The 27729-nt window shown below is 40.8% G+C and overlaps 1 protein-coding gene across 1 annotated transcript in view; it reads left to right on the top strand.

The window, feature by feature from the left end:
• The window catches only part of DCDC1 (doublecortin domain containing 1), a 382673-nt gene that overhangs the window by 326654 nt on the left and 28290 nt on the right, over window positions 1-27729 (top strand). The window contains exons 22-28 of the mRNA XM_065403326.1: window positions 104-214; window positions 1307-1406; window positions 2951-3086; window positions 8460-8613; window positions 12787-12945; window positions 14358-14561; window positions 19184-19298. Of these exons, the coding sequence (XP_065259398.1) occupies window positions 104-214; window positions 1307-1406; window positions 2951-3086; window positions 8460-8613; window positions 12787-12945; window positions 14358-14561; window positions 19184-19298 (979 nt within the window). The remainder of the gene's footprint in view (window positions 1-103; window positions 215-1306; window positions 1407-2950; window positions 3087-8459; window positions 8614-12786; window positions 12946-14357; window positions 14562-19183; window positions 19299-27729) is intronic.

Raw genomic sequence — 27729 nt, 5'->3', positions numbered from 1 at the left:
ACAAGTGGATCCTTTCACACTTTTGAGTCTCTTGACCAGACTGCACTTGCGTAACTAAGAGTTTGCACACTGTGCCAATTAAAAGTGTATTCATTTGCTTTAGAAATATTCATCCTGAAAAGAAACAGAAAACAAAGGAGAACCAGAAAATGCATCCTGATGAAGGCCCTGGAATGGAAATATACAAGATAGAATTTCAGCATTTTTTGGACAAGTAAATATTCAAATGCATATATTCTTTTCCATTAATATATTGATATCCCTGTCATACTGGAATTGTCTTTAGAGAAGTTATACTAGAAATAGATTTGGCCTATTGTAAATACATTTTATAAATTAAATGAAAGCCAGATAATTTTCTATGAAATCTATCACCTGGGGCACAATAACTCCTTGTTATCTGTATTTAAAACTTGTTAATGTGCATATTTATACTAAAAATGAAGGCAATACCATGTAGACATTTTTGAGTGTGATATCCATTTCTATTCAGAAGACTGAACATGTCCCAAACCTCATTGTTTATATCTATAGTTTATGTCCCACAACCTACTCAGGAAAAGAGTAGTGTCACTATTGTAGTTCACTTTAAAATCATCTAATACAATTGCTTTATGTGTTTTCATTCATATACTTTTATTTCTAAATAACCCTATAAAAGGTAATGGATACAGTGGTTTTCATTAAAGGTGACAACATGTCATTTTAAAAAACATTAGTAGTAAGCACATAAGCCCCAGTTTAGGAAAGCGCTTAAGTCCATCCCTGTTCAGGACTGCATTTCAGTATGTGCTTAAGTGCTGTCCTAAATCAGGTCCAGAGGACAAGATCCAAAGGCCATTCAAGCCAACAGTAGTATTCCCATTGACTTGAATGGATTTTGAATCATAGCAGTATAAAGGAGAGATGTTAGTTGAAAACATAGAAAATACATTTTATGTTGCGATTTTAATGGGAAAAATTAAAGCAAGACTCATTGGAGTATATTCTTATCTCATAGTTCAATGATTTAATATGATACACCTATTAAAATTAGCAGGAATTTGGTAGCAAGTGTCATCAGGTTGAGTACTTCCCTCATTATCCTGTGGCTAAGTCAGCTAAAAGTACCTACGTTCTAAAAGTGCTAAGTTTATTGTCAGTGCTTAACAATATGCTTAATAACATGTTTTTACATTTGCAAATATTCTTTATAATTGAAAATATTTAAAAGGATGTATACAGAGTGAATGATTACAGTATCTGTACTATAATGTCCCCATATCCAGCATATGTAAAAGGGTATGTCTGTTTTCCATTATTAAAGATGTACTACAATGTTGAATTTACCTACTGCTGCTCGAAGATTATTCACTGAAAAAGGCGTGGAACTCTTTCTTTTGAAAGAGCTTGAGAGAGATCAGCTGGTAAGAAAGATTTTATAAGATGGCAACTCAAGTATTAATATTAATTCAGAATGCTGTGTTCCTGTACAGTGGGGACACTAGCTTACATTAACTCTTTGTGTGTGCTATGGCATACAGTGGGCCCAGTGTAGCAGCATTTGATTCAGTGGCTGACTCTACTCACTTCTTTCTCCCCTTCCCCACTCATTAAGGCATCATCACCACTTGTGGATTAATAAACAACAATTAAACAATGATCTCAGTTTCTAAACAAATTAAAGTAATCCATGCAGTCAAAAATACAGAAACTACAGAAACCCCATTTCCCAAAAACATACCTTTATCTCATACCGTATGAGATAATTGCCATTATGACCAATGTCTGTTCATATTGTCTTTGGACCTGCAAGCCAAAAGAACTGGCTTTTACTTAAGAGTGTTACCGGGCTTTTACCTGAGGACTGAGGGTTTTGTTACCTGGCTTTTACCTTGGAGTGTTTCCATTGTCAAAGCACTTTCTAATGGGAAAACCAAAGTAGAACAGCACCTTGTAGGATGGCATCTTTAGATGCATTGTTACATTGTCAAGATGGTAGCATTCTACCCTATTTGACTATTTGATGCTGGCTTCCTATTGAATTCATGTTTTTTTTAAATTGTGTTTAAAATAATGTTACTGATTTTTCATTATATAATTCTGATAACTTCATTGGATGTAATTATCAGAATCTCCTCCATATTTTAGACTATGTTTTAAAGTATTTCTAGACTAGAGAAATCCTAGGTATAACTCCCTTTGACTTCAGTAGGGCCAGAATTTCATCGTAGATGTTAAACCTGCAAGGGGATCTGAACCCCTGCACCTGTGCAGACTCCTGTAGATGCAAGGTCAATATTAACAGATCCTGATGAAAAATTGGGACCTTAGTTTGCTTAATAAAATGCAGCCCCAGTCAATGAAGTACCATGAAAATGGCAGTTTCCTTTAAAACACCTAACAGACCTAAGCAATGAATGGAGATTCTGAAATAGTGCCAGGGATTTCTGAAAACTGCTTTGAAATTGTGTTTTCTTGGTGTGTGTGTGTGTGTGTGAGAGAGAGAGAGAGAGAGAGAGAGAGAGAGAGAGAGAGAGAGAGAGAGAGTCAATTAGGTGTCTAAGGTAGAATAATTAAGCACTAGTGGTTTCTTGTATGTCCACAGTGCCATATGTCCTTGACTTGAATATAGTCTATAAATTCAGATGTACTGACAAATTTAAAATGTCTTTTAAACTTGAAAGCATAATTTTTGACATCTTGTTTTTAAGACAAATTGTCCTCTCCTTTTTAATGCAACATTTAATGTAAAAGAACTACTTTTCAATTACCTTGATTGTTAAATTTCACTGATATTTTAAAAATATATGTATTATTAATATTATTTCATTTTTACTATGGGAACCAGGTGATAAGTGAGCTATTATTAGTATGTTTTCACAGTCATAATTATATTATGTATTGAACATAGTATTTGATATCGCCTCATGTGAATGTGAAGCTAATAAATAAGTTGTCTTTGTTACAGGTCTATGTGTCATGTGGAGAACCGTGGATTGATCCACACTTGACTATGGCTCAGCACAAAAAACGTCTCCTACTCAATAATTTAGTGTCAGATATATCTGCAATTCATGCCTACTGTATCATGCGTAACCCTGAAAGTAAGCATTTTGTTATTTTAGCTCATTACTGCACTTGGGAATTATTGTCTCAATGTGTCCTCATAATATTTTGGGGGAAATAGCTGCTTTTGTGTGAAAATGTCTGAGTGTTAAAATCAGTATTGCAGGTGTAGATGACAGAAATAATTTGCACTTGTATATATAAGGATCTCAGAGCAATCAACAAACATTAAATAAGAGAGTAGTAGTATGCCCATTTTAGAAATGTGTAAATTGAGGTAGAATGAGGTTATATGGTTTGTGTAAGGTCACACAGCAAGTCAGTGGCACAGCCGAGATTAGAACCCAGTAGTCCTGTATTCCCAGTCCTCAATTCTATATACTGAGGTATATGCTCAGAATAACCATCTATAGAGAAAGACACAGATAATTTTACTTTTATTCATAGGAGTTTATGGACAATAAAGTCCATCATGAAAGAAAAATCAAAGTAATTCACATGCCCATCGAAAATTAGTGTAAGAAAGCCCCCCTACAATTTTGCATATTGGCTAATCCTTTCTGCCCTCTCCAATACTGGAACTATTGATTGGATCACTACCAATAGAGGTAGCCTTTCTCCCACTCCACTTGAAAATATTGAGGTTCTCCCACCCACTTGCCCATCAGTGGTTTAATCTTTCTTTTCTAAGTACCTAGTCATGTAAACCAGTGTTTTCTGCAGTAGTCTCCATACGTGGCACATGTATTTGTACTTTCCGTCTTATTTGATTGCCAGTGTTTATGTAGGATATCCAGTTTGTGTGGCTATTAACTTCCCCTGTAGGCATGATCTGCTTGCATAGTTGTGATTGTCTGAAATGTGTACTTGTTTCCGAATTTGGATACTAGCAAAGCTTTGGAAGTTGTGTATTGCTGCAGGAATTAGATCAGCATTGGTGGGGTTAAATTACAGGAGGGATTTGGGGAGTTTAGACAATATACTCACCATGCCATGCCACTAGGGGTTGGATCCAAAGGAAATCCAATATCTGCACAAAATTTGGAGGTATCCCATGGAGTACCATACATAGGATTACAGGCGTGTTCAGACCAGAACTGGCTGCCCTGTTCGTGACAGGGTCTTTAAGTTCAATGATAAAACTACAGCATCCTTGGCCACTTTAAACACTAAAGGGAAACCATCTTCATTAGTGTCTGCTCTTGGCAATAAATATTTAATATTAATGTAAAGAAAGCCAAATATGAATTAATAAATAAAAAATTAATTATTAATTATTATAATAAGACATCCATATAGGATTAACATCATGTAATAGAAATATATGTACTACATAGTGCATAAAGGTCATATTCTCCAAAGCCTTACCCATGCAAACAGTATGAGCAGTACCAATGATGCCTCATGTGATTAAGAGTTTGCAGGAATAGGTTCTATCTAAACAATAACTATAGTTATAGTTAATAACTATAGATCAGGAACCAACTGGTATCTAATTAATAATCAAGAATTGTCATACCTTATTAAACAGAAAGCTAAGCATACTTTACGTACAGTGTAATAACATCTTAGCAAAAAGTGTACAGAAGTTATTAGCAAATAACATGTCTTTGAAAAAAGTAATTTTAACATATATCTAAAACACCAGTCTATAAGTTAAGCCTTCTGTGTGTATTAACTTTCTCAAGTATTCCCTTTCAGGGTGGTGTGGAACTGATGCAGGTCCCCCTGACTCTGACCAACCTCTTCCCCAAACATAGATCCACCATACTGCAAAGGTGACTGATCCTTCTCTGCTAATTCATAAACCAGCCCAAAGTTCTGACTTTTAAAGATTTAGTTCATTTTTTCAGATAAAAATATTACCCATTTCTCAAGGAACAACCCCTGCATCAGCTCTGAAACACAGAGCCCTATGTTAAATAAAGAGCAATATCCACTTTAGTAGTTTGCTATTGTGTTTACATAAGGCCAACAGGGTCTCAAACCTGCAGAGCTGGTAGGCAGTAGACCACACCATACTACCACCCAGCAGCAACTGTAAGTAGTTTGTGCTCCACTACTCATGACCATCTGAGGACACAGACCATGGGAAGTCCCACTTCAAGAGGTCAAACAGGCAGCAGCCTCATGGCTCCTGGTAGACTCCCTGCCCTATATAAACCTAAGGGGCATTCAGGCAGTGTCCAGGCAACAGTGTGTATTTCCTATAGCTGCCATGACTGGTCCTGGTCCCTGTTCTTGAATGCCTGGCTTTGACCTTGCCTCCTAACCAGACCCTGAAATGTGACTTGGACTCTGATCCTTGGTATATACCTCTGCCTGGAACTTGACTACAGATTCCTCTTCTACTGTTAGCCTCAGGTTTGATCCTCCTCTGACCCAGTCCCAGCTGCCCAAGTCAGGATGCTGACATTTCTGAGCCAAAAATGTTTAGACATTAAGCAAATACATAGTATGTTCCAAATCTTTATTTATTTTTAAATATTGATAAAAATAAGTTGTTAGGCTGAAAGGGGAACTAATAACTCGTGCAATATGTATGATGTATAGATGTTCTACGTGGCATAGTTATATTGCTACCATGGGACTGCAGGAAAATGAGGATCCTTGTACTCTGCCATAATGAATATGCCTTTTTTCCTTTTATAAAAATAACTCTCATCTGTGGGAAAAAATGTTTCACTGTATGAATGAGGGTAAGTCTCTGTTTTACAATATAGAGGAGAAATAGTTACTAAAAAGTAATCTTAATACCTATGAACCATTGAAGTAGTAAACAGAGTGGTGTATTGAGTGCTTAAAGCAAAAGAACTGAAAGCTAAAAGATCAGAATTCTACTCTCAGTTGTGCCACTGTCTTGCAGTGTGAATTTGGACAAGTCACTTAATCTGCCTGTAGCTTGGTTCCCTATCTGTGAAATAAATACTTATTTCCCTCACAGGTATAGTGTGAGACTTAACTGATTAATGTTTCTAAATTATTTGAGATCCTTGGGTGGAAGGTGCTACAGAAGTGCTACGCCCTTGATGCATGTGGAACTCTCATTATCAGTAAAGAAACCAATAGATAGACAATGCTTTACAGAGTTAAGGATACAGTTACAAAGTTATAATGAAAAAGTATAGCAGAGAGAGACAAATTAAGAGACAATGGGATGGGGTCTACAAATCTGCACACAAAATACAAGCAGGAAGTGGTTAAGAATCCTCCCAATCTGCTCACACCAAAACTAGCCACACTCTGGCTCAACTGTGAGAAATGGAAAGAGACACCCCCAGCTGCTGTAGCTAATGAGGGCAAGCCCAAGTATAAAAAGGGAAGAAGCAGAAGCAAGGGGTAGAAGAGGTTTAAGGGAACAATAAAAATCTGCCAGAGGAGCTCACATCAGGCTGCCTCTGTGAGACTTATACAGTAACTCCTCACTTAACGTTGTAGTTATGTTCCTGAAAAATGTGACTTTAAGCGAAACGATGTTAAGCGAATCCAATTTCCCCATAAGAATTAATGTAAATGGGTGTGTATATATATATATATACACACACACACACACACACACACACACACACACAGAGTATAAGTTTTAAACAAACAATTTAATACTGGTACACAGTGATGATGATTGTGAAGCTTGGTTGAGGTGGAGGAGTCAGAGGGTGGGATATTTCCCTTACTGCTAAATGATGAACTAGCAATTGGCTGAGCCCTCAAGGGTTAACTCTCTCACTCTACGAGGCAGCAGGAATGGAGGGAGAGGAGACATCGCAGACAGAGACACACAGGGTATGTGTGAGAGAGCGAGATGCGCATTTCCCTTTTAAGTACATTGCCTTGTTAATTAGATCAGCTTCCTGAGACCGCAGCTGCTGCAAGCTCCCTCCGTCCTGAGCCCTGGTGTGTCCCCTGCTCTATGGAAGATGGGGTAAGCAGGGTGCAGGAGCAGGGTGGAGGGGGACACCCTGACATTAGCCCCCCTCTTCCTTCCCTCCCCCCTGCACAGCAAGCAGGAGTCTCGGGGAGCAGCTCCAAGGAAGAGGGCAGGAGCAGCACATGGCAGTGGGGGGAGGGACAGCCGAACTGCAGGCAGCTGCTGCACAAGGAACTTGTGGGAGCAGGGAGCTGATAAGGGGGCTGCCGGTCCACCCTGGTTCCAAGCCCCCACCAGCTAGCTGCAACGGGCTGCTCTTCCTGCAAGCAGTTGACAAAGCAGATGGCTGCCAAACGACCTTAGAAGGGAGCATTGCACAACTTTAAATGAGCATGTTCCTTAATTGATCAGCAAGGTAACAACGAAACAACATTAACCGGGACGACTTTAAGTGAGGAGTTACTGTAAATCCTTGGAGACCCCAGAAGAATAGGTGGAAATGAAATCCCTGAGAACTAAGGGGTTTTTTTAACTTGTTTATGTTATGTTTATGTTCTTTTGCCTTTTTTTGTTGATTTGATTTAACCCACTGCTACTTGGGCCTATGACAGACCTAGGCAACTCACACTGGGACTTTGCACAAGGTGGTGCCCATCACCATTCACAGCCAGATTCAGGGTTCATTTATACTGGTGTAAATTGGGAGTATTGCATTGATATCAGTGATTGATGCTAGTGTAGGATCAGAATCTGGGCTTCAGAATTTGGCCAAAAGATATGAAAAAGAAAATGTTAGAGGAAATGTATGTCAAACTGGTGAGATAGATCAGCATTCTTAAACCATGGTTGAATTTCATGAGCATTTAAGTATTTTTCCTCAAGTGTTAATACAAACGAAACAAAAAACCCTACACAACATAATCTCCATTCCTTTCAGTTATGCTAACATGCTGGCTCCTTTTTGTGATTAGACTTATATTATAATTAGTGGTGCAAGTGGAATCCATTTCTTCCCGGTACATGGGGGGAGGACGGGACAGCAGCTAACAGGGGGCACATGACCTTCTCACTTGACCCTCCATGTGAATCCTCCCTGCCCTGCCCCCAGCCTGGGGCCCCCACACTCTCCCTGTTCCCTCCCCATGATCCACCCCCTTATCTGGGATGGGGGGGGGGCTCTGTCCTCCTCCCGCTGCGCCAGAGACTTTGGAATTGCAGCGGCGAAAGGAGCAGAACATGGGGCTACTGGGCAGCCCCATGCCCGCAGCTCTCCCTGCGCGGCTCTACCGCCCCCACCCTTCCACGCAGGGTCTCCTCCGTCTGTACAGCAGCCCCGCTGGAGGACAGGGCTGGGGGCAGTACAGCTGTGCCAGAGGAGCTCCAGGCACGTTCTGCTCCTCCTGTGTCTTTCCAGTACGCCGTACCAGCTATAAATATCTTGCTGGTACAGCATACCGGACCGGACCGCCCTACTTGCACTGCTGATTATAATGGTGTAAATATACAATATTTAGCAGCAAATATTATGTAAACTTGCATTTAGTTCTAGTTTTAGGAGTAAGGAGCAATATTGCTGCTGGAGCCAAACTTTTTGTGGATAGATGTCTTGTGGCTTTTGAAGAAGACAAACTAACTGAGGAGCTGCAGGAAAATCAAACAGAAGAAATGTTTCTGAATATAAAAGATGATTCAGATCTGTAAGTAATCCAAAATATCTTCATAACAGCTGTGTTACATAAACATAGGTATAAGCAGAAATAGATGCATAAAATATACCATTGCAAGTGCTTATAAAATCACTACCATTATAATGAATGTGTGTTATTCATATTTGTAAGTGATGGACATACTAGAAGAAAGAACTTTAGTTGAACATCGAGGTTGCAGCAGTTTACATATTTTCAAATTACTTGCTGATCAAAAAAAAAAATACTGAACAGGTGCAAACTGGCAACAATATTGGCATTGTTTGTATCTGTTGTGTGCCTTCTCAGCATGTGAAATTGCTAGTGCCTTTGTTAGACAGATATACTAGAAGCTACAGACAGAAATTGGGAAGAATGAAATAAGCTATGAGTTGTTGCCAGGAGTGGGGAGGGCAGCAGGAGAGCAAGATAAAGAACAAAATAATGTGGTGGTAACTATTTATGCTAAGATGTGCAATGGAAGATAAATAACAGGAACATAGAAGGATAAATACACTGAACAGTGCTGGTGAGAGGATGGAAGAAAACTTGCAATGTAGCCCAGATTTTAGCTTCAGAAATGCTGAAATCTATTTAATTTGGACAATATACTGTCCAGTGAGGTGTCCATATGTATGGATTCAAAGGCAGTATTTCAAACATGGGTGCCTGAGTTCATGTTCTAGGGACTCCATCCTCAACTGCACCGAGCTCACACTTGGGGCAGCTGAGTGGAGTAAGGCAAAGCTGTATCTGCTCCAACCAGCTCCTAGTACAAGTTTGGGCATCCTAAGGCCTGGTTTCACACCACTGGGAATTTCTCTGATAGAAGAAGAACCCCAAACTGTCCCTTCAGGGCAGCATTACGTCCTCTTTGTGCTGGACCACATCTGAGCTGAAAGCTGGGCCCTAAAATCCATGTTTAGGCGCTCAGATAAGTGGCCTAATTTTCAGAGGTGTTGAATATTGGCTTCAATGGGAATTAAGTGCATGAGCACTTTGAATAGCAGACCAGTTGTTTGGGTACCTAAATATTGATTTAGATACCTAACTTTTGGCACACAAGTTTGAAAAATTGTTCCCCCCCAGTTTAAAGAACACATGGTATGATGTATGAACATAAAAAATAATGTAAGGTCTTAGTTGTTTGCATAGTTGATAGAATGTATCTAAACCATTTTGGTCTGGAATTCAGTTTTAAAGTCTCATCAGAACAAGTTCTTGCAAGATTTTAAGGGATTTCTTAGCTGTTGATGGGCATAATACTACTAGGATGTCCTTTTGCATGCTATTTTGCTGTTCTTGCTTCCTGTTTTGGCCAAAATCAAGCAATGCAGAAGTGCACAAACAAACATGAACACTGAAAAATATTAGCACAATTTTCTGAACCTTCAAAAAGATTAGGTTGGGTTTGGGTTGAGCTTCCCAAAGAGTTTGGTTTTTTTTTCAAACTTATTTGGCAAAGCCTAGTAAGAAATAAGAATTAATTTATTGGATTAGTTGTTAGAGAGGGAATGAGTTTACTGATGAGTATTTATAATGCAATGCTTATTTGATGGCTATAAGTAAAAAGCTATGATGCTCTTTATTTCAATATATTAAAGAGATTTAAGTGAAAACATTCCACCTATAACCTATTAACTTTACAAATTTGAATTATACATCTGGGTTTCAACTCAGATATACATCTGATATTGCAAAACTAAAAATTATGTGGTTCATAATTTCAGAAAGCATGGTTTATTATTATTACTACAGGATTATTAAAAGGTAACACAAGTTGGATTTGTAGATGTGTTTTAATACTCAGAGCAGAATATAGATGGGAGAGAAGGGTTTGGTCCTTTTGGTTGTTCCTTAAGATAAAAAGAGTAGATTTTCATGCATTGTATTTTAGTAGTAAAACTGTTATACTCCACAGCCTTTAAAAATTGGGTTTGTACAAGCCAGTTTAGAGATTTTCTTAATCTGGCTTCTACATAGAATTACAAGAAAGTAAAGCATACAGTAGTGCAAAGATTGCCTATAATTCAGATGTCCATTTAAAGTGCATTTTAAAAAATAACGTGCTCTCATTCTGCAGTTCACTCAAATCTTTGTAACGTGTACCTTTCCCAGCATAATTAATGTTACTCCCTTTGAGATGAATGTCGCTGCCTACTGTACAAAGATTTCGCAAAATCTCCACTTCATTACATCTATTTTGTCTAATCCATTTACAGTGTAAGATTCAAAGGCATTTACAGTAGCAATAATTAGGGGAGTGTGAAACTGAAGACTTTTTGTCGCATTTTTCACAAATTCTTTTTGCCCAAACTTCTTGTTTTCATGACATTTTGCAGATCCAATAGTGTGGCTGTGAAGCTTTGGAATGTTGCATATTTTCAGTCAAAATTAAAAATAATCAATTTTTAAGTATAAAAATTTAACAAAAACAGGAATAATTTTAATTGGCAAAAAATAAACCTTCAGTATACAAGGGCAGTCAGCACCTTGCAAGATCAAGCCTATTGGCTGGATCCCACATTCACTGAAGTCAATGGGAGCCTTTCTATTGACTTTAATAATCACTGGATCAGTCTCTGAGATCTGTGGCTCAAAACTGATGAGGTTAGCTATAGTAAGAGAAGAGGAAGCTGGGAGAGCTAATGTTAGACTAAAACAAAATGATTTCCACAGCAATTTTGATTTTAATATTATTGATATTTATATCATTTAAGAAAGTCCACACATTAAACCTCCTATACCTTGTGCAGCTTATTTGAAGAAGGAGGGAGGTCAAGTGAGCTTAGTCTGAGTAATTCAAAGTATCCAAATGAATTTGAAAAAAATATTAATTAAGGAATAGGATCTTGGGTTCTTCCACAACTATCGCAAATAAGATCTCCCAATGAATGCTGAGTAAAGGAAAAAGTATGTTATATAAAGGTGTAAGATAAAACTCTAACAATGTTCCGAGCTGTAGAAATGCAGGTAAAAACCAAGCCCCCAGTAATACAGCACGCTCACCTCTCCAAAATTTCTCCAAATTTGTGAATTTTAAGAAAGTTAATTTACTGTTCCATTAGGTGCTTTCTGCTTCATTGTATTGTCTGTATTTACTTTACCCAGTGCTCAGGTAGACACAGAGTCCATCTTAATCTCTGTAACAAATTTTAAAAAGCTCTTATTCTGATGCATAATCCCACTAGATCCTTAACAAAATTATTTCAAAGTAAAAACATCGGGTCTGATTCAACATTCCAGTATTCCAGTTTAAACTGGTGAAATTCCACTGAAATTAATGTAGTTACATTAGCAAAAAACAGAAAAACTGTTTTTTTTTTCAGACAGTGTAAGAAATGAGTTGTTAAAACAGCGAAGGTATGTGAAAAGCTTGAAGTGTATGCAGTTAATAGTGACACTCTAGAAAGAGGTTGCATTTACTAATTATGGCGATAGATGGCACTGTTTTATTAAAGGTTGGCGAAGAGGCTTCAAATGCTACATGTCAGCAAAGAATCAATTATAAATGTGTATAATATAAAATTATAAATCAGACACTGGCAAGTATTGCTGTCTCATAGGATAATAGTATTGTACAAATTTGTGAAACAACACTGCTCAAAGTAAATGTGAAAGAATACCTGAAGGGGCCACTCTGCTAGAACCTGAGCCAGCTCTCAGTGAAGTCAATGGGATTCTTTCTCTTAACTTCAGTGGGAGCTGGAGTAGTCAATCAGTCTAGGAGAAGTTCATACAAGTCTGTACAAAAGCATGACTTTCTGTTCATTTTAGTGTCAGCAATACACATAACGCTCTGTGTGATTAAGAAATTTCTTATGTGATGAGAACAAAAATCTTGGTTACTTTATGGAAAGTCCCTAGGTACAGTCTAGGGAAGTCAATGGAAGTTTTACCATAGATTCAGGGGATCTAGGATTTCACCCTGTATGTTCATAATAGATTTTCCATACCTGTGGACCTTATTATACAAATTATGGTCCAAATCCTTCAATTATTACTCAGAAAAAAACTCTCATTGATGCAAGAATGCAAGATCTAATTGTTTTACTTCTAGTTACCTTGTAAAGTATCTCCTCAAAACAAAGTAATGTTTTTAAAGAAAAACACTTGGTTTTTTAATGCAAAACTCCAATCTCTGTTAGTTTTCGAAATTCCCATTTTGTGGTTTATGTTTTTCAGTAATTCACATGCAAAATCACATCTTAAAACAGATGCTTGGCATATGAAATCCAAATATTCCTGGCAGGAAAGTTTCTGTGATTTTCATGATGATGACAGTTTTCCGAAGGATGAGGATAAAGAATTCTGTGAAAATGCAGAGATATTTCAGAAGTACAGGTCAGAAATAATTATACTTTTACAATATAATTGATACACATTTGGACAATGTAATACTGAACCTGACAAAAAAAGTCAGAGACCCACACACCATACCAAGCTCTGCTTCCTTGTATTTATTCACCTGATTTCCTTACTCAGGAAGAACTCCTTTTAATAGTAATAGGACTTTACCACTGTAAGAGAATTTAGTCCTCTATGAAGAAACTTTTAGAATTATATATAAGCAGTTAGATCCAAATCTCCCATTAATATCTAATTTCCTATGACATTAACTGAAAAATAATCCTTTCCACCTAATTTTTAAAGGTGCCTCAACCTGGTCTTCTTTTAGTTTTGTGAACAGCTATTTGGGGGCACAAATGAAGACATGTAGACACAGAGGGCCTCATCCAATGTCCATTGGTGTAATTGTGAATCTTTACATTGACTTCAGTGGGCATTATATCAGGTCCCTAGTTGACAAGTGCAGTCTATATGTTTTTATTTGTTTCCCCAGTGAATTGTGCCCAAAGTTATATGCCACACCAAATTGCAGGTACACGACAGGGTTTTAAAAGTCAGACCTTTGATATTCAGGGCATTTAACAGCCATTTGGAAGTATCTCCCAGCCAAAGGAGAGGTAGCACACCACGGACAAGAAATAAGAGGAAAAAAATGTAAGGAGAATGGAATATGGACAGGGGTAGATAATAGAAAGTGAAAACTGAAGAAATGAAAATATGGGTAGGAAAGGAAATCCCTAAATTACATTAAAATGAAAAGCAGTCGAAATGTCATTCAGAAAAATACACTGAGATTAAGTGATATCATTCACTTGAGCTCACTCGAGCACTACTGTTCTGGAATTTGTTGCCACCATAACTTTAGGATGTATTCATTTATTTTCGTGAAGTTCAGAATTGCGTGTTATTTATCTGCATGTTACCTGCATGTAACTAGATTTACTAGAATGACTATTTAAAAGTCAAGGATGTAGAGGCATGCTGGACTACATTTAAATTAGCCCTTATTGTCCATAGCACATTTATTCCAATTTTTACAGAAGGAGATAGAGGCAAACACAACCAAATTAAGGTGATGTTTGCCTCTTTGTGCTTTTTCAGAAAGCCAGTATAGTAGAACTAATGGCAATGAGTGCCAGTATGCTTTTCACCTTTGTCTTGGAAATAGCTTTCCCTATGTTAGCCCTCTCATTCTACTTTTTCCTCTGTCCATCCTCTCTGTTCCTCTCCCTGCCCTCACGCACCCAGTCCTTTGATGTACTCCTGGTCATTTGTTCTATAGTTAAGAACACAGTCAGACAAGTTAACAAAGATTCTGCAAAATCTACTTGTCATAAGTGTTGTGTGTAACTGATGTTAGTTAACAGGACATTTTTCTAACCCTAAATACAATTTTGTTTATTCAGACCTCAACCAAAGCTGAATGCAGAATTGCAGAAGGCTCACCATCAGCAGTTTGAGTATAGAGACAAACAGATTATAAACTGTGCATTCCCAGGGCTTGTTTTGGGGGTACAGGATGCTAATCTGCATGCTGGGACTGAAGTTGTTTTGGTGGAAAAGAAACCTGATGATACCAATCAGCGCTGGATATGGAGAGATCATGACAGGTACAAGCATGTTCGCTGATCTATGAGACTAAATGTTATAAAGGGAAGCTTTCTGTATCATACATTAAAACACAATTCCAGCTCTGCGGACTGTTATCTAGTCATTGAAATGATTTTTAATGTATTGGGTGGGAAAGAATTAGGTTTAGGATTTTTAATAGGGTTTCAATAGTTCTTTTTTGATCATTTTCTTGTCTTACTAACCATTAATTTACAGCAAAGAATCTCATAAATGAATCTCTAGCGTAGAAAGCTGAAGATAGATAGATTTAAAAGACTTATATCAAAGCAACAATCCCTCCAATCAAGGGAAACCCTCACCACCCCCATGAGGGCTCCTTAACTCAACCACAGTGGGGACAGCAGTGTGAAGTGCTCTCTTCCCCACAGTCCACTCAGTCTAAGTCAAAAGGATTAAAATATGGATTCTAGGAGGCAATGTATTGCACTGCTACTAGAGCTCCAGACCAGTGCTAATTTGAGGAATCCAGAAGCACTGTGTCCTTCAAAAACAGAAAAGGAAAACTTCAGCACGCATATGTCATTCGCCTTTGAATGCAATGACATACTGAGCATGCTTAAAATGCCACTAGCTTTATACACTGCTGTACAGTGCACTACTCATCTTTTCTTCTTCACTTCTTTCCCCTGAGAAGTGAAATCCACTGCAGCAGAATGACAAAGGATACATTAAACAAATTGTGGGCTCGTGAAGAGAGAAAAACTGCACTGTTCCATCACTAGCAGTATAAAATAAAAGCAGCAGTCTTGAATAGAGAGAAAAGTGTCTGTCTCCATCTGCTCCATCCCCTTTTAAGCTCCTAATTCAAGGCTCCATATTGGACAAAGCATACAGTACAACAGATTATGCTTGGATCCCAAGAACACAGAATTGTCTTCTTATCTTAGTGAGGTAAATAGAAAGGAGCATAAACACTGCCAAATTAAGTGTAAAAATGTAATAAGAAAAGCCAAAAAGGAGTTTGAAAAACAGCTAGCCAAAAACTCAAAAGGTAATAACAAAATGTTTTTTAAGTACATCAGAAGCAGGAAGCCCGCTAAACAACCAGTTGGGTCCCGGACGATCGAGAAAAAAAGGAGCACTTAAAGATGATAAAGTCATTGTGGAAAAACTAAATGAATTCTTTGCTTCAGTCTTCACAGCTGAGGATGTTAGGGAGATTCCCAAACCTGAGCCGTCCTTTGTAGGTGACAAATCTGAGGAATTGTCACAGTTTGAAGTGTCATTAGAGGAGGTTTTGGAATTAATTGATAAACTTAACAGTAACAAGTCACCGGGACCAGATGGCATTCACCCAAGAGTTCTGAAAGAACTCAAATGTGAAATTGCGGAACTATTAACTATGGTTTGTAACCGTCCTTTAAATCAGCTTATGTACCCAATGACTGGAAGATAGCTAATGTAACGCCAATATTTAAAAAGGGCTCTAGAATTGATCCTGGCAATTACAGACCGGTAAGTCTAATGTCAGTACCGGGCAAATTAGTTGAAACAATAGTAAAGAATAAAATTGTCAGACACATAGAAGAACATAAATTGTTGGGCAAAAGTCAACATGGTTTCTGTAAAGGGAAATCATGTCTTACTAATCTATTAGAGTTCTTTGAAGGGGTCAACAAACATGTGGACAAGGGGGATCCAGTGGACATAGTGTATTTAGATTTCCAGAAAGCCTTTGACAAGGTCCCTCACCAAAGGCTCTTACATAAATTAAGTTTTCATGGGATAAGAGGGAAGATCCTTTCATGGATTGAGAACTGGTTAAAAGACAGGGAGCAAAGGGAAAGAATAAATGGTAAATGTTCAGAATGGAGAGGGGTAACTAGTTGTGTTCCCCAGGGTCAGTCCTAGGACCAATCCTATTCAACTTATTCATAAATGATCTGGAGAAAGGAGTAAACAGTGAGGTGGCAACGTTTGCAGATGATACTAAACTGCTCAAGATAGTTAAGACCAAAGCAGACTGTGAAGAACTTAAAAAAGATCTCACAAAACTAAGTGATTGGGCAACAAAATGGCAACTAAATTTAATGTGGATAAATGTAAAGTAATGCACATTGGAAAAAATAATCTCAACTATACATACAATACGATGGGAGCTAATTTAGCTACAACTAATCAGGAGAGAGATCTTGGAGTCATCATGGATAGTTCTCTGAAGATAATAGGTATATCTCCATATTATATTATTATCTCCTAGAACTGGAAGGGACCCTGAAGGGTCATCAAGTCCATCCCCCTGCCTTCACTAGCAGGACCAATATTGATTTTGCCCCAGATCCCTAAGTGGCCCCCTCAAGGATTGAACTCACAACCCGGGTTTAGTAGGCCAGTGCTCAAACCACTGAGCTATCCCTCCCCCTATCTTAGCCCTCTCTATTCAAGATGTCCACACAGTGTGCAGCGGCAGTCAAAAAAGCAAACAGGATGTTAGGAATCATTAAGAAAGGGATAGAGAATAAGACGGAGAATATCTTATTGCCCTTATGTAAAACCATGGTACGCCCACATCTTGAATACTGCATACAGATGTGGTCTCCTCATCTCAAAAAAGATATATACTGGCATTAGAAAAGGTTTAGAGAAGGGCAACTAAAATGATTAGGGGTTTGGAAAGGGTCCCATATGAGGAGAGATTAAAGAGGCTAGGACTTTTCAGCTTGGAAAAGAGGAGACTAGGGGGGATTTGATAGAGGTATATAAAATCATGAGTGGTGTGGGGAAAGTGAATAAGGAAAAGTTATTTACTTGTTCCCATAATATAAAAACTAGGGGCCACCAAATGAAATTAATGGGCAGCAGATTTAAAACAAATAAAAGGAAGTTCTTCACACAGCGCACAGTCAACCTGTGGAACTCCTTGCCTGAGGAGGTTGTGAAGGCTAGGACTATAACAGAGTTTAAAAGAGAACTAGATAAATTCATGGAGGTTAAGTCCATTCATGGCTATTAGCCAGGATGGGTAAGGAATGGTGTCCCTAGCCTCTGTTTGTCAGAGGGTGGAGATGGATGGCAGGAGAGAGATCACTTGATCATTACCTATTAAGTTCACTCCCTCTGGGGCACCTGGCATTGGCCACTCTTGGCAGACAGTATACTGGGCTGGATGGACCTTTGGTCTGACCCAGTATGGCCATTCTTATGTTCTTTAAAAACCTTCTATTTTGTCTGTGTATTAAAAGGGTTAGTGGCTATCCCCCAAAATCTATTATATCTCAGCTTTTGCAACCGTTTTGCATCAAATCCTAAAGCCAAGGGAAATTGGCCTGAATGCCTATTTTGGTATGAACCCAGAGAAAGCTTCTGGTCCCACATTATCACTCTCCCACCATCAGGACCAGACTCCACTCTTTACTTTTAAAGAAGTAAATAAATTTGTTAGTCTCTAAGGTGCCACAAGTACTCCTGTTATTTTTGCGGATACAGACTAACACGGCTGCTACTCTGAAACCTCTCTTTACTTTTAAGTGTCTTCCTAGTAGAACCAGTGCTCTTTATTCTCCTTCTCACCTCGCTTTCTCCTGTCTTTGGAGGCCCCCACTCCCAAAACTCCAGGAGCCAGGTAGTTGTCCTGCTGTCCCATTTGGAGTCTCTGTGGTTTTAGCAAGGCAAGCTTCTTCCCCTCTATATCCATAACAGATGGGTGGCCAGCCTGACATGCTCGTCTTGCATCTGAGGGACTAGCAGCATGGCACATGGAGGTTCTGTTGTTTTTAGGAAGGGGTATTGGGTATGGCTGGAGAGTTGCCCTTCACATAGCAATGCAGGACTCTGAATGCTATTAAGAATACAGAGCTTTCTCGTGTCTTGGAGTAGGCAGTGATTTATGTACTATTAGCTGGTTGTAAAGTTAAGACTATAAGAACTTGTTTGCGTTAGATAAGCTTTTCTCGTGTTAATGTGGAGAACAGCATTTAATCCTAGTTCAGTTGATGCTACTATACTTTGTTGGCTCTATTTCAGTCTGAACTGCATGCTATCAGGGAAACCCCTAAGCATTCAGGAGAGGGTAGGGAACAGCTGGGAGCCCACTGAAGATGTCAGGATGGGAGTAAAATGCCATTGACGTGTCACCAGGTCAAAGGAGAAGTGTCTCTAGTCATCGTGTATTCAGGGAGGGTGGAGAGATGCATGCACATATCTTCCTGTCTTTGGTCCTGAAGCCTTTTTTTGAGGGTGAGAGGAGGAAAGGGCGGTTCTCCGAAAATGCAGGAGTGAGGCAGATTCTGTTGGAGGAAGGAAGAGGGTGTTCTGTCAGGCAAGGGATAGCGCCAGAGAGTTTGTGAAGAAAGAGAGAAACTCACCAAGTTTGTAATTGGTTTACTCAAACTGTGCTTTGAATGTAGGGTTTGGGGTAAATCTGAAAATCAAAATGAACTAGATCCTTGTGAACCAAACCCACCAAGGGCTATGCCAGCATTTTGGTATGTGCTAATAATCCTTCTGTCAAGGCTTCTTCATAAAAGTGTGCATTACTGTGGCATCACTCATGTTCTCTAGCTGTAAGAGTAGTTTAGGAGAAAGCCTAATGAATTTAGGTAATCTATAAAAATATTTGCATTTTTACATTATAGTGTCACTGTTATTTTTCTGTTCTTAGGACATTTCATTTGATGAGTGATCCAAATCTAGTGCTAGCAGTGTCAATGCCCAGCACGCAGCCTAGATATTCAAAATGTGCACTGGACATGAAAGGGTGTGCTGTTGTTCTGCAGGTAAGAGATTGCATTTAAAAGAGGAGACAAAAATTCTTGCTGTACACCTAGATGTAGGCCCAGGGTCCAGTTGTACTCAAATACCGATTCAACTTTGAATCATATTTTCTTTGAATAGTGCTTTGTATACTATAGATAACACAGGAAGTCCAAGGGCTACAGCTGTTGCAAAGATTTAAAATAATTGTATCCAATAAATTATCAATAAAAACAAGATGAAAGTTACATTCTGGAGTCCAGAAATGCCAAGGTAAAGTTTCATGCATATTAGTTTCAAAATAAGGAACATTTAAAGTCAGCGTGTTGAATTGTGAGTAACTGTGTGTCAGAATCATTCACTAAGTCTTTAATGCAACTGATAAATATGGGCTACAGCTTCGTTCTCTAATACTGAATACAAACAATTGCAGTTATCTCTGTCAATGCCTTTATGACATCAGTCAATGAGATAAAAACTATCACAGTCTGACATTTAGTAGTGCAATCAGTTTCATAGGATATGTACAGTATATTTTCCCCCAAACTAGTTTTTATTGGAAACCAATTTGCTTTTCAAGTATTTTGTGTGTGCTTCCACTCTTTTTATGAAAGCTTTATCTTTTATTTCTTGCAGCAATTAAGGCCAGTTGGTGGAAATTACTCACATAATAATATACATCAAAGGGATTAGTCACATGCATTACAGTTTGCAGAATCAGGCCCTTGGTTTGTGACAAATATTTTAAAGTTTATGCAATATAATAAAAGTGAGAAATGTTAAATTGATTCTGGTGAGCCCTTCCCTAGTCAGCTCAATTAAGTTCTTTGTATATGCCAGTTGTTCTCAGAGATGCTGCCATTCTTGCACTCGCTAAAATCAAAAGGGAAGACTCGCTTATTTTGCCCATTGTTTCAGCTTTTTGCTCAGCAGAGACATTATTAATCATTCCACATCTTGTATAGATACCCTTAATGTCTTCGTATTGGGAATAGCTGAATTTGTTTTGCCTAATTTTGAATGCTCTCTGTCATCCTGTGTTCAGAGGACTATTTCCAAGGAAACAATAGTTCGAAAATGGAACAGAGATGGATGAGTGAAAAACAAATATAGAGGGAGATGGGGGGGAAAAGGGAGCAGATAAAGGTATACACAAATAATTATGGAATTGATATTGCCATGTATCAGGCAGCCACTTGTGTTTTTCAGAGTTTATTATCGCTAATACACAGGCAAAGAAAATGCTAGGAAGTTGTGTTTTTAAAAAATTAAATCACTACAAAGCAATTAGCCAAACCCTGAAGTGAAGTGTAAGGTGGTATAAGCTAAACTTCCTGACACTTTGATTCCCTTACACTGAGTTAGACTTTCTTAGACCTATTACACCTGTGTAAGGATGTGTGAAGGACTTTGTTGTTGTAACTTACACACTAATTGCCAGAAGGGATGAGAAGATGTAAAATAGAGGGTAGCCTGCTTTAACTTACATCTTCCTGTTAGCTGCTAGCTTCAGTAAACTCTTCTGTTCTGGCTCCTTGATATGTGAGTTATACCAGCTGAGCCTCACTTACACTCAGAATCATTGGACCAACTGTAGACGTGATATGGTAAGAGAATGTGGGTCAAAGGGAGACAAGAAGCAGTCTGTTTTCTTGTAACATACATGTTGAAGGCGATACCAGCTACTTCAGTTTAGACTCTTTCAGGACTTACTTATACTCTCCTCTGAATTTACCCCAAGAGTTTTAAATTACAGGAAAAAAGATTCATGAACTCGTGGTTTTTGTGAACTCCAAACAGTAGTCTGAGGGTTTTGCAAAATGTTGAATTCCATATGGCTTCTCATTCATATTTCATGCAGCAAGCTGCCATGCACGACGAAGTTGTTGTTGAAATGGCTTGTTTTCCCTGGGTTTTATATATATATATATATATATATATATATATATATATATATATATATATATATATATATATATATATATTATGAATTAAATCATTTTATATGCCAAAAGTGATTCTAAATATTTAAATGTCTTTACCTGGATAGTATTAAAGAATGCCTGTTAGACCAGCAGAAACTGTCACGCCAACTATAATATAAAATATTGTCTAATCAAATATGCTTTTGGGATTCTGGCATTGACTGAAAAGATTGGGAAAAAATATCGATGTGACATATTTTGAAAAATAGCAATAGGCCTGTAATGAATGACACGTGATATATAATTACATAGGGAACAGCCACAGAAATTAAATAAATTGATTCTATGAATGGACATTTCCTTTTCCTTTAAGTATTGTCAGCAGAGATCCCCACTGTTGGCATACACCTGTGAATTACCCCAAAACCTAGGATCCTCTGGAAAGCTCTGACCATTTGAGGAGGGAGACACATGAACTTTGACTGAAGCTAAGGAATATTTTAGGCAAGGTTACATTAAAAAGCAGAGTCTCCTATGGACACTGAGTTCATTCCAGCTGTAAATTGGAACTTTTTCTAATCCCTCAACTTTCTTAGCTTGTTGACATTTTTTCTGTTTCTCTCCTTAGTCATATATAAGTTTGTCGTAAATAATTAAGATAAAATAAAATAATATAATGTTTGTTTTAATTTGAGGAGTATCTCCAAAGGAAACAGTACCTCAGAGAGTTTCCCAGAACTTCATTTCCAGGAATCAACATTAGCTACCTAATTTATATGGTTCCCATTACTGTAGCATCAGGGTGCCTCACAATCTTTAATGCATTTGTTTTCACAAAACCCTGGTGTGGTCAGGAAATGCTATTATCCCCATTTTATAGGTCTGAAACTGAGACACAGAAGCCTAGCTCCTCAACAGTATTTAGGCACCTAACTCCCATTTAATTAATCTAACCTTTGTGACCTGCCCAAGGTTACATAGGAAGTCCATTATGAAGTAAGGAATTTAACCTGGGTCACCTAAGTTCTAGGCTAACACCCTAACCACTGATCCATCCTTCCTGTCTTCTGTTCTCTTATGACCTCATTGGGTTATTTGGGTCTTCTGCCATGATGGCAGATCCCAGAAAGAAGACCCCAGGTTTAAAGACTGCCCATCTCTGATGGCAAGATGTTGATGGCAGACCACCTATGCTGATTAGTTCACTTTTTCATTTACCTAATATTGTCTATTTTATTAACAGCATTTTATTTTTCTAGCACCCCTTTTATCCCAAAGGATCGCACAGCACTTTAAAACTGCTTCTGTACATACCCCACTTCTGAAATGTAGCCACCTCCATGGCAGAAGATTAGATAATCCACCATACAACACTGAGTGCAGGGGGGAAATTTGTCAAAGGCTATGTCTACACTACAAAATTAGGTCGAATTTATAGAAGCCGGTTTTATAGAAATCGGTTGTATGCAGCCGATTGTGTGTGTCCCCACATAAAATGCTCTAAGTGCATGAAGTCGGCGGACCGCATCCACAGTACCGAGGCTAGCGTCGACTTCCGGCGCATTGCACTATGGGTAGCTATCCCACAGTTCCCGCAGTCTCCGGCGCCCATTGGAATTATGGGTTGAGATCGCAATGCCCGAATGATGCAAAACAGTGCCGCGGGGGGTTCTGGGTACATTGCGTCAGGCCCCTCCCCCTCCGTCACAGCAACGGCAGACAATAGATTCGCGCCTTTTTACCTGGGTTACCTGTGCAGACAACATACCACGGCAAGCATGGAGCCCGCTCAGCTCAGCTCACCGTCACCATATGTCATCCGGGTGCCGGCAGACGTGGGACTGCATTGCTACACAGCAGTAGCAGCTAACTGCCTTTTGGCGGTAGACGGTGCAGCATGACTGGTAGCCTTCATCGGCGATCGGGATGCTGGTAGCTGTGGGGCTGGCAGCCGTAGGGCTGCATTGCACCAGCCCCTTGCCTTTTGCCTTTTGCCTTTTGGCAGTAGATGGTTTATTACGACTGGTAACCGTCCTCGTCGGACAATCATGGCTATCAGTCATAGTATATTATTTTCTGCCAAGTATTGTCTGCTAAGCACCCAGAAGAGGCCGAGGGTGATCTGGGTGCTGGCAGACATGTGGCTGGCACACGTGGGGCTACATTGCTACACAGCAGCAACCCCTTGCCTTTTGGCAGTAAATAGTATATTATGATTGGTATCCGTCATCATCATAAGGGCAAGCGCCCAGTATTTGCTGCCAAGCACCCAGAAAATGCCGAGGGCTATCAGTCATGCTGCACTGTCGTCTTAAGATGTAAAAAATAGATTTGTTCTGTATTCATTTCCTTCCCCCCTCCCTCTGTCAAATCAACGGCCCACTAAACCCAGGCTTAGGAGTTCAATCTCGGGGGGGGGGGTATTCTGTGTGACAGTTGTTTGTATTTCTCCCTGATGCACAGCCACCTTTCTTGATTTTAATTCCCTGTACCTGTACGCCATGTCGTCACTCGCCCCTCCCTCCCTCCCTCCCTCCTTCCCCTGGTCTTTCAGATACTAGTTTCGCGCCTTTTTTCAGACCAGACGCCATAGCTAGCACTGGGATCATGGAGCCCGCTCAGATCACCGCGGCAATTATGAGCACTATGAACACCACGCACATTGTCCTGGAGTATATGCAGAGCCAGGACATGCCAAAGCAAAACCGGGACCAGCCGAGGAGGAGGCGATTGCAGCGCGGCGACGACAGTGATGAGGAAATGGACATGGACCTAGACCTCTCACGAGGCACAGGCCCCAGCAATGTGGAAATCATGGTGTTACTGGGGCAGGTTCATGCCGTGGAACGCCGATTCTGGGCCCGGGAAACAAGCACAGACTGGTGGGACCGCATCGTGTTGCAGGTCTGGGACGATGCCCAGTGGCTGCGAAACTTTCGCATGCGTAAGGGAACTTTCATGGAACTTTGTGACTTGCTTTCCCCTGCCCTGAAGCGCCAGAATACCAGGATGAGAGCAGCCCTCACAGTTGAGAAGCGAGTGGCGATAGCCCTGTGGAAGCTTGCAACGCCAGACAGCTACCGGTCAGTCGGGAATCAATTTGGAGTGGGCAAATCTACTGTGGGGGCTGCTGTGATCCAAGTTGCCAGGGCAATGAGAGACCTGGTGATATCAAGGGTAGTGACTCTGGGAAACGTGCAGGACATAGTGGATGGCTTTGCTGCAATGGGATTCCCAAACTGTGGTGGGGCGATAGACGGAACCCATATCCCTATCTTGGCACCGGCGCACCAAGCCACCGAGTACATAAACCGCAAGGGGTACTTTTCAATGCTGCTGCAAGCCCTGGTGGATCACCAGGGACGTTTCACCGACATCAACGTGGGCTGGCCGGGAAGGGTACATGATGCTCGCGTCTTCAGGCACTCTGTTCTGTTTCGAAAGCTGGAGGAAGGGACTTTCTTCCCGGACCAGAAAATAACCGTTGGGGATGTTGAAATGCCTATCGTGATCCTTAGGGACCCAGCCTACCCCTTAATGCCATGGCTCATGAAGCCGTACACAGGCAGCCTGGACAGGAGTCAGGACCTGTTCAACTACAGGCTGAACAAGTGCCGAATGGTGGTGGAATGTGCATTTGGGCATTTAAAAGCGCGCTGGCGCAGCTTACTGACTCGCTCAGACCTTAGCGAAAAGAATATCCCCATTGTTATTGCTGCTTGCTGTGTGCTCCACAATATCTGTGAGAGTAAGGGGGAGACATTTATGGCGGGGTGGGAGGTAGAGGCAAATCGCCTGGCCGCTGATTACGCGCAGCCAGACACCAGGTCGGTTAGAGCAGCACAGCAGGGCACGGTGCGCATCAGAGAAGCTTTGAAAACTAGTTTTGTGACTGGCCAGGCTACGGTGTGAAACTTCTGTTTGTTTCTCCTTGATGAAATCTCCGCCCCCCCACCCACCCGGTTAACTCTACTTCCCTGTAAACCAACCACCCCACCCTCCCCTACCCTCCCCCCTTCAAGCACCACTTGCAGAGGCAATAAAGTCATTGTTACTTCACATTCATGCATTCTTTATTAATTCAGCACACAACTAGGGGGATAATTGCAAAGGTAGCCCGGGATGGGTGGGGGAGGAGGGAAGGAAAAGGACACACTGCAGTTTAAAACTTTAAAACTTATTGCTCGGGAAATCATCTAGGGTGGAGTGACTGGGTGGCCGGAGGCCCCCCCACCGTGTTCTTGGGCGTCTGGGTGAGGAGGCAATGGGACTTGGGGAGGAGGGCTGTTGGTTACACAGGGGCTGTAGCGGCGGTCTCTGCTCCTGCTGCCTTTCCTGCAGCTCAACCATACGCAGGAGCATATCAGTTTGATGCTCCAGCAGCCGGAGCATCGACTCTTGCTTTCTGTTTACAAGCTGACGCCACTTCTCCTCTTCAGCCCGCGATTCAGCACGCAACCTCTGCTTTTCAGCCCGCGATTCAGCACGCCACCTCTCCTCTCACTCATATTGGGCTTTTCTAAAATCAGTAATTGACTGCCTCCATGCATTCTGCTGTGCTCTGTCAGCGTGGGAGGCAGTCTGTAGTTCAGTAAACATTTCATCACGCGTCCTTCGCTTCCGCTTTCGAATATTCACTAGCCTCTGTGAAGGAGAAACATTTGCAGCTGGTGGAGGAGAAGGGAGAGGTGGTTAAAAAAGATACATTTTAGAGAACAATGGGTACACTCTTTCACGTTAGATTTTGCTGTTCACATCACACAGCACATGTGCTTTCGTTACAAGGTCGCATTTTTCCTCTTATATTGAGAGCCTGCAGGTTTGGTGTGAGAGATCACTCACGCAGTGCCAGGCCACAGATTTCAGGTTGCAGGCAGCCATGGTAAGACACAGTCTTTTGGCTTTTTTAACCTTGTTAACATGTGGGGGTGGTTTAAAACAGTACTGCTCTCATTAACCATACCAAGCACCCGTTGGGTTAGCCATTTAAAATGGGTTTGCAATGTAAAAGGAGGGGCTGCGGTTTCAGGGTTAACATGCAGCACAAACCCAACTAACTCCCCTCCCCCACACACCCAATTCTCTGGGATGGTCACTTCACCCCTCCCCCCCACCGCGTGGTTAACAGCGGGGAATATTTCTGTTCAGCAGAGCAGGAAGGGGCACCTCTGAATGTCCCCTTAATAAAATCGCCCCATTTCAACCAGGTGACCGTGAATGATATCACTCTCCTGAGGATAACAAAGAGCGATAAGGAATGGATGTTGTCTGCATGCCAGCAAACACCGGGACCATACGCTGCCATGCTTTGTTATGCAATGATTCCAGACTACGTGCTACTGGCCTGGCATGGTAAAGTGTCCTACCATGGCGGACGGGATAAGGCAGCCCTCCCCAGAAACCTTTTGCAAAGGCTTTGGGAGTACATGAAGGAGAGCTTTCTGGAGATGTCCCTGGAGGATTTCCGCTCCATCCCCATACACGTTAACAGACTTTTCCAGTAGCTGTACTGGCCGCGATTGCCAGGGCAAATTATTCATTAATCATTAAACACGCTTGCTTTTAAACCATGTGTAATATTTACAAAGGTACACTCACCAGAGGTCCCCTGTGTGCCCTCAGGGTCTTGGGTGAGTTCGGGGGTTACTGGTTCCAGGTCCAGGGTGATAAACATATCCTGGCTGTTGGGGAAACCGGTTTCTCCGCTTCCTTGCTGCTGTGAGCTATCTATATTATCTCCATCCTCATCTTCCTCGTCCCCCGAACCCGCTTCCCTGTGTCTTTCTCCAGTGAGGGACTCATAGCACACGGTTGGGGTAGTGGTGGCTGCACCCCCTAGAATGGCATGCAGCTCCGCGTAGAAGTGGCATGTTTGCGGCTCAGCCCCGGACCTTCCGTTTGCTTCTCTGGCTTTGTGGTAGGCTTGCCTTAGCTCCTTAATTTTCACACGGCACTGCTGTGCGTCCCTGTTATGGCCTCTGTCCTTCATGGCCTTGGAGACCTTTTCTAATATTTTGCCATTTCGTTTACTGCTTCGGAGTTCGGCCAGCACAGATTCATCTCCCCATATGGCGAGCAGATCCCGTACCTCCCGTTCGGTCCAGGCTGGAGCTCTTTTGCGATCCTGAGACTCCATCACGGTTACCTGTGCTGATGAGCTCTGCATGGTCACCTGTGCTCTCCACGCTGAGCAAACAGGAAATGAAATTCAAACGTTCGCGGGGCTTTTCCTGTCTACCTGGCCAGTGCATCTGAGTTGAGAGTGCTGTCCAGAGCGGTCACAATGAAGCACTGTGGGATAGCTCCCGGAGGCCAATAACGTCGAATTCCGTCCACACTAACCCAATTCCGACCCCCTAAGGCCGATTTTATCGCTAATCCCCTCGTCGGAGGTGGTGTAAAGAAACCGGTTTAAAGGGCCCTTTAAGTCGAAAGAAAGGGCTTCATCGTGTAAACGTGTCCAGGCTAAATTCGAATTAACGCGGCTAAAGTCGACCTAAACTCGTAGTGTAGACCAGGCCAAAGATAC

The sequence above is a fragment of the Emys orbicularis genome, chromosome 4 (genome assembly GCF_028017835.1).
Source record: "Emys orbicularis isolate rEmyOrb1 chromosome 4, rEmyOrb1.hap1, whole genome shotgun sequence".
NCBI lineage: Eukaryota > Metazoa > Chordata > Testudines > Emydidae > Emys > Emys orbicularis.
Note: the sequence above shows the minus strand (reverse complement) of the source record. Positions and strands in the feature narration are given on the sequence as shown.